This window comes from Schistocerca nitens, chromosome 2, assembly GCF_023898315.1.
Source record: "Schistocerca nitens isolate TAMUIC-IGC-003100 chromosome 2, iqSchNite1.1, whole genome shotgun sequence".
NCBI classification, from domain to species: domain Eukaryota; kingdom Metazoa; phylum Arthropoda; class Insecta; order Orthoptera; family Acrididae; genus Schistocerca; species Schistocerca nitens.
The window spans coordinates 343,515,328-343,523,708 of record NC_064615.1 but is presented as its reverse complement, the minus strand read 5'-3'; the positions used below and the strand labels follow the sequence as shown (position 1 = coordinate 343,523,708).

Genomic DNA, 8,381 nt, shown 5'->3' with positions numbered 1-8,381 from the left:
GGGAAATATTGCTTTCGAATGAAAAAGCACAAATTAAGGTTGCAGTTAATGATACAGTATGAATTTTTTGCAGCACTGCCAAATGTTCAAGAATAAAAAAGATATCGTATGGCTATTGACACAATCAATGAAAGGTTATGTGAAAACGACAGAAACAGTAAACTATTGGAATCTCGAATTTCCAATCATGGGTATGTGGAACGTACTCTCTCATACAAATGAAAATTCGAAAATTGGCTTATGTGGGCAAATAAACGTCTGAATTGCACAATATAACATGATAACAATGAATATTGACACAATCAATGAAACATTACTCTCGAAAATGATATAAACAGTAAAGTATGGAAATTCACAATTTCGAATCGGACCTACTGTAATTGGCATACACAGTTTTAAAGGAAAATTGGCTTATATATATATATATATATATATATATATATATATATATATATATATATATATATATATATATTCAGTGTGTGAACTGAACATATATTTCTTATTTAGCTGCATTGTGCGCCATAGATGAAGACTGCACCATAAGTTTACCACAGTTAAAATTGTGGAAATTGTGGAGCACCAACAAAACATGTTTTCTGCTTGGGACGGCTAGCACAGTCTTGTGGCTTGTGAGACAACACACAGTGGATATAGCTAGCGCCGAGTTTATTAATCCACCATCTTACACTGATGCTATCGTCTTCATATCTCCTGAAATCAGAGTGTAAATTATTATACAGCTCAACAGTGAATAAATCTTTCTTTGTCATCTGGAGGATTCTCTCTAATTCAGAATCAGATAACATCTCATATCTTGTCAAGAAGTCTGTCTGTGATGTCGACATTTAATATTTTTCTATCTGCTTCTGTCTAGCCTAAATGACTATTAACATTTTGATACCCCACTTGAGCAACCACAAATTTTACTTTGAAGCTACCATCTCTGGCCTCACTTGTTTCGATGCTGGAAGGACAAGCGCTTCCTATTTCGTTAGTCCCTAGATTTTACATATGGCATATGCCCTTACTTTCAGATATTTCAGATACATAATGTCTCGAATGATAATATACAAAGAAATGCCACGAGACAATATCTGAAGTACAATACAATCCACAGTTTTTGGCGTAAAGTGACAATGTATGTCTCTCAATCTGCTGCTTCCAGTCACCGAATTACTGGAATGATGTAGAATCAGTCTCCACACGTCAAATATTGTTGATAGGCGCTCATTATAGTGTTTCTTCGAATGGACTGAAATATCACACAATGGACTTTCATTTTCCTACAACTACTTCCTAATTAATGTGTGTTTCCTTTGTGGCACATTAAATTGCACAGCTGGTTGAAACATTTGTTACGTAGGCTACACAAACATTTATAAAAAATTTTGTACCTTTAATTATCGAGCGATATCACTTAACTTGGCTGAATATGCCTGTGATGCGTATTTCCTCAGATTATTGTTAAATTCACAGTTTCTTCTACACTCTGTATATGAGTATTTTCCATTTTTAACATATTTCTGATGGCACTGTAATAGTTAAAGATGGATAAAAATTTTCGCTCTTTAACCACACCTCAGAAATTCACACAGTATCATCTTAGACTACACACTCGATAGATACACAACAGATTACGTGGGCTAGCAAGCGTCAGGCAGCAAGCCACTGAAGAGTGCGTATTTTTCGACTCTTGCATCTTGTAGTTGCATGTCGGGAGCTAGACAAAAGTTTTTTTTACCGCGGTTACTCTTATCTTGTAGTACTGGACTTTGTGCTTATGGGTCATTATTTTATTTTATTTGCCTTGCTTTTATACACTTTGCAAAGATTCCATGAGGAGTTGGATAGTTTTCCTATGAGTGTTTCTCCAAAAAGGAGGGCAGATATCTGATGTGAAAAATGGTTTAGATTTCACAATTATAGGGCAACGAAGAGTCGTACATTGTGCCTGAATAGGAACACAAATTGATGAAATAATTTTCATTAAATAACTTTTTTGGCCAGTGGAAGAGTCAGTTCCACAAAAAGAGAAACAAGAGCTGTTTTTACTTCACTTGATACGTAGAAAGGGAAGAAACTCAATGGATAAAATAGAAATGCTCTTTATATTGCTTTATAAATATTGATTGATGTCTTTGTATATATACCTTTTCTCTAGCAACATATTTTTTTAAAAAAAATTGGGCCAACTATTGTCTCGAAGATAAGTAATACATTTTGTTTTGGCCATTAATAAACTTTATTACTACTGGTTTCTTAATTCTGATGGCGTATTCCGACTGTTTGTATTATGTGAGGTGTCTCATAATCTTACTCTTACTATTTGGTACTGGGCTAAGCGGAGTGACATTGTGTTGACATTAAGTTTAGTATGAAATCACTGCCACTTGATGATGATGTTGCCTACTGTTCCAACCCATTCTGCAGACGTTCAGTGTGAGTCGACCTTTAGTTGCTTCTAATCCTGCTACTTCTGGTACTGTTGATGGAGGCGCAGGTGGTTGTGCTGGGCCTGCAGTATTGCCCTTTTAATTTGCTGATGATACAGGTACTATTGAAGCTGGTGCTAAAGTTGGTGATACAGATGAGAGTGGTGTTGCTGTTTGTGGATGTGATCGAAGCAGTTGTGGTATTGGAATTGCCATGTATTCTAGTGCAGCAGATGTAAATGGAAAGTCTGATGAATTTGGTGACTATGGTGACTTATGAGAAACTGTTGGGTTCACCCCAGACGTGAGGCAGATAGGGAAACAGAGAGAATACTCAATGGAGGTATAATGCAAACAGATCTAAATTACTGTGGATGTAGTGGTTGTAGGAGTTACTATTTCTATCCATATAGGTGAACACGTCTTGGTCACTGAGCGACAGGCTGTGACTCAGAAGACGATGCAATTGATGATGGATGACAGTAGCTATGACACAGGATGATGCTGTTATTGGTGGTTAGACTGACAGTGACACAGCTGATGATGGCTGCATTCAGGTGACAGGAGTTGGTTAGAGGCTACATAGGTGATGACAGACATGTTGAAGATTGAAAGTGACAGTGGAGATGGCAACAACTATGACGAAGCGTATAAGCTTCATTCAAATACTTCAGATGCTCCTGAGTGTAGAGTCAGCACAGGATACGGTAGGCAAAGTGCAGAGACCAGTTTTTATCCAAAGCGCTGGGCGAGTTCTTTGTTTGTTCGGAAGGGGGATGCGGCCGACATTGTTTGCCAACTTTCGACTGGCCAGCGACCACTGAATCTTGGTGCACGCCCTGCAGTCTTTCTCAAACGATTTTACAGAAACTTTTCCACTAAAAAAAAATTCATGGTTGCGTTACTTATAGCTTTACGTGGCTGGTTCATAATAACATGCTTATCATTCCATTAATGATCACAGTTATTGTGATATTTGCATTTAAGTAACACACTGCCCGAAATTCGAAAAAGTTTGCAGTCTAAAATTGGAGTCGCTACGATTTTGCGTTTGATGCATTTTACGAAACATGTTGCTACGTATGAAATTTACCTGTGATGCTGATTTTTCTTTAGACTTTGGTGGAGGTCCCTATGTGTCATTAATCTTGAGAAAAGTGATCTGTTACAGAACACTTATTTGCCATTGCACGCGCCACCTACATATTAAGACGGAATAAATTATGCACAACATTCCTCATATTTCATAAACTGTTTGAGATATGGAAGTGAGATTTTGGCAAATGATAGCACGCAAAGAGGAGAGTATATTGTCATGTGGTTACTGGGTAACATTTCATTATCTGCCGCGTTATTCCACTAACGACAGACATTTTCTATTAAAGGATGTAATTTTTAAGGCCATCAATAGCTGATAAAACGAAAAATGCTGTGGGTTTCGGAAAAACATAAGTGAAGTTTATTTTTGTGCCAAGGATGTGCTTTTTCATAAGGTATTGGCTTCTCTTTTCCTCAGCTCCTCACTTAAAAAGTCACTGTTTCAGAATTCTCTCGCAATTTCGTGTGCACAATATGTTCGTGAGATGACATTGTGTAAACTCCGCTGTGTTTTGGCAAAAGGAGCAAATTTTAACATGTCAACTCAAAATTCACCACACATGACGCTTCTGTGAAAGTTAAAAACAGTTAACAAGCAAGGCAAAAATAAATCGCTGCTTTGATGCACTTTCAGTGGAATTCTTCTTAGGTGCTAACCAAAGCATAGGTGACAGTAGCATTTTTTGGATGGTCACCATGCAGGTGTCGGCGTGCAGGGGCTCCACTTAACATTCACGAAAAATGTCAGCGTAGGCCTCAGTTTGGAACGGCACTTCCCCTCCAGCTCTCAGCGTTTTCCCTACAGTGCCTGCCCGCAAGCCTCATGACTGCCACTCTGCCCACACATGCCTTGCTGACTGTGCATATACTGGTCACATTATTCTTCATGCACTCTAGCACAGGCTAATCAGTATGTGTGTGAATGTGGGGTCCCAAAATTGAGATGTTAAAGTATTTCTGTTAATGTCTTTCATTCCCCTTTGAGGGTAGACTGTCAGCTGCTAAGTTCCGGCTCTTCAGTCATCTGGGTTTTGTATGCATAATGACCACCTCCAGTGGATGGGTGGAGTATCATCGCTAATTTTCTGATGGGAACTATTTTGAGGTATGATCGTGAGAATGTTGGTTAGTTTCAGGGATTGTATTTCTTGCTGCCTTCTCCTGAGCATGGTAACTTTCATCAGCAATGAAGCTGCTGGAGCTGGCGCTGGTGTTGATGATACTATAGATGTTGGTGGTGCAGATGTGACTGCTGTATGTGAAACATGGGCGGTTGTGACTGTGGCACACAATGGCGATGTTGATAGCTGAACTGTTGGATATACAGCAATGTCAGCAGCTGCAAAAGAAATGGTTGGTGAATTCGATGAATCTGAAGAAGTGAGGGGAAAGACTGTAGAGGGTACCGTTTGGTGGGGTAGCTGGGAAAAACGAAGAGTACAGGATATAATGACTATGGTGTAAAGGTATATGAAATTGTGGGGTTGTAGTTAAAGGGTGTGTAGATAACAGTTGATGTGCTAATAACGAATGATCCATGACTGTTTTTGATTAAAGGTAGATTTATACTGTGTTGAAGGAAGAAACGGGGCGTCATAAGCACAGACGTCAGACTCTCACATTGAAGATAGTAACACCAATACACTCGAGATGTATTGAAGATGGAAGAAAATGTGACGGAGGCTGCGGGAATGGCCACCAAGATAACAATAACAATGACAGGCGTTGACAGAGACAAAGACGATACAGATGACAGGGGATGACGTTAGCGGTGGCAGTTGAGACGATAACAATGGCGAGTATGTAGTTCCAGCGGTGACATCGATGACACAATAAAGTAAATTTTATTCAAACATGAAAATGACCCTGTGGGTAGGCAGGCTAGTCACACCAAGAATGGATGTGAAATTCCAACTGTCTCATGTGCATAATGTAGGTACATTATCTTGTTTATAGCTCTTACGAGCTCTACCATGTTCGAACGGATTGTTGAATACACAGTCACTCTTCGTGCTGGGCAAATCTTCTAAGCAGTTGATTGGTGGCACGCTTGAGTGGCACATTTGATTATTACATTCGGATATTTTACATGATCATTTTCTGTTTATATCTCGTTGAGAAGCAGGAGTCGATGACAACAGTAGTTAAATAATCGATATAACACCCGCCAAAATGTGTGCCTGTGTACATGAAAGTGACGCGTTTGTTGATTGTTGATGGTTTGGTGTTTTTACCTGAACAAGTAGTGAATAGAGAATATTCAGAGTGGAAATATAGTTCCTGAGTTTTTCTAGACAAACAATTGTCCGACGATGCCACCCAACAGAAGACCGATGAGATATGCTCACGCTGATGGCCACACAGACGTCTGCTATTCTCAGGATGGCAAGTGAGTTTCGTACCAAAAAACTGAAAGGATGTATCAAGAAAATATCCATTATATTGTTATCCCCACTGATATTTTTTTATATTAGCAACTGCAGTACGTGTTAAATGCTAACACGAAGATTTTGAAGTTGTGACTCTCTTTCTTTCTTTCTTTCTTTTCGTAGATACATTCTGACTTGTGGAAGTGACGGCGATGTTCGTATATGGGCGGGACTTGAAGACGATGACTCGACGTCACAGTGTGTTGGTGAGAAAGCCTTGGCTGTCACACAGAAGGTAAATATGCAATTGAAATGCATTGAGAAACATTTACTCTATTCTATGCCATTGAAGAAGCATTACTATTATTACAGAATAATTCTCAATCTCATGTCTTCAGTCGACATAACTACATTACTGCCTTTATATCTTAATGCATTTCATAAAAGCAGGAGTCAGCGTTATTAGAAGGCTGGTGTGCTATAGTAGACCCTAAATCGTAAGGGGAAAGTACATAGTTCATTTGGTGTAGTTACATACATAACATTGATAATAGTTTTTTCTATAGCCTATCTTTATTGTATATTTCCCTGATTAAAAATAATTTCACTATAACAACAAACCGTCTTGGTTTTATAACAACCTGTCACAGATCATTTTATGTTATGTACAGTAGATAATGTGTTGGAGTGAGACTGAATAAAATAACTTAATATTTGCAAATTCTTGTATTCTCTTAAAATTCACAGTGTTTGGCTATTCTACATGTAGAATTAATACTGTAGTATTTTGTAATCTTAAGTCATTTAACTGTTTTTTTTTTTGTCCTTAAGTTAAATGCACCTCTTTGACTTCTTTCCACACCCCCAGCCAGTGAAAGTTACATATTGGACCACCTCCCCCCCCCCCCACTCCCACCCCATCCTTCCGCAATTTTCAATATACTGCAGATGTAATCATTAGGCTTCGTTACTGGTAGACTTGTTGCAACAACCAAATTTCCTGCTTTTACATTTTTTGTGTTCACCAACTCGCTACCATATTTTCACCAAACAACCTAATCTAGACCTCAGCTGTGCTACAGATCAATCGTATCACCACAACCAAGATTTCAGGTGGGTCCAATATGTAATCGTAGTCCCCCCCCCCCCAAGCCACCATTTACTATAGGATCAATGGAATACAATTAATGTAATGTAATTACTTCTTCATGGCCAAATAAACATGTCAGTTTCAACTGTGTTGCAATCATCGCCTTATTTACTTTGATGTATGATTCAGAGTAGAGAACTAGCTGTGACCAATGTTACCACAATTAATATATGGAGATCCTTTTAAATGCTTATGTATTCATTATTTTCTATTAGGATTAACTTAAATTTGTTGTTGCTGAAAGCATTTCAGATTGAAATATTAGCTCATTTTTCAATGGGTTTGAATTCAGGTAATATGGTCTTGGCAATATAACTGCTGATGACAGAAGTGAAGACGATATATAGTGTAGATAAGTGTTTGAAAGTCTCTTCTAAATTTATTTGTCTGGTGTGTAGCTGTAGCAATTGAGGGGTACTGAATAATATTGGTGAGAAAATGAATTTGTGGCATGATACAACTAAAGGAATGTTAACAGTAATTGTGACGTCATGGGTCAAAGCAGACAGGCGGGATCGGACGCTTCCGTATTTCCCTCTTGCCTTCCTGTGACATCTGAACTTACTTACACAGCTACTTACAGGAGGACCTACAGTTTAATGTGGGCTCCAAACCACAGTGCATCTCGACATTTAACACCCTAGGAAGGTTTGCCAGAGATGAAAGAATTTGTAAGCGACATATAAAAATCCTAGAAGTGACTGAGAATTGAATCTAATACCTTTAGGTCCATAATCTGGCACAGTACCACTGAACCACCAAGCTACACTTGTGCTGATAAAAGTTGTAGGCAGGTTAGAGGGTGGTGTTACTGTGTATACATGTAAGATTATTGCATAAAACTGTAGATAAATGTAACCATAAATCAGTGGTGTTATTAAAGGACAAAACTAGAATACAGTAGAAGCATTACCTTTTGTCTCTGAAAGATTATCTCTTCACTTGTTGAAAGCAGTTGTAGGTGTACTGACATTTTTACTTTTAGAGACTGAATTAAAATAATAGTGGTTCATTAAGTTTCATCCGAATTTACAGACACTAGAGGCTCCAAAATTAAATAAAAACAGTCTCAGTCACATTTTCAGCTTTTTTATTCATTAGCAACCAGTTTTGGACTGTTCCTCAGACTATCTTCAGGCTTTTCACTGCCATGATGGTTGCTGGTGGCAACAGATGGAGCAAGATTTGTAGAAGTACATTTGTCACTACAGAGTTTTTACTTGACTTTTAGAGTCCGTAATGGCAGCTGTACTTCTACGAATCTCCCTATGTCTGCCACCACCAGCAACCGTAATGGCAGTGAAAAGTCTGAAGATATTTGCAGTTGTG

At 38.4% G+C, this 8,381-nt stretch overlaps 1 protein-coding gene across 2 annotated transcripts in view; it reads left to right on the top strand.

Annotated features, from left to right (window-relative positions):
- The first annotated feature begins 5,708 nt into the window (after nucleotides 1-5,708).
- LOC126236151 (WD repeat and HMG-box DNA-binding protein 1) overlaps nucleotides 5,709-8,381 on the top strand; it is a 172,918-nt gene continuing 170,245 nt past the window's right edge. For both annotated transcript variants that reach the window (XM_049945236.1, XM_049945235.1), the window contains exons 1-2: nucleotides 5,709-5,922; nucleotides 6,086-6,197. In XM_049945236.1, coding sequence (XP_049801193.1) covers nucleotides 5,846-5,922; nucleotides 6,086-6,197 — 189 coding nt within the window. In that variant the 5' untranslated portion in view covers nucleotides 5,709-5,845. The remainder of the gene's footprint in view (nucleotides 5,923-6,085; nucleotides 6,198-8,381) is intronic.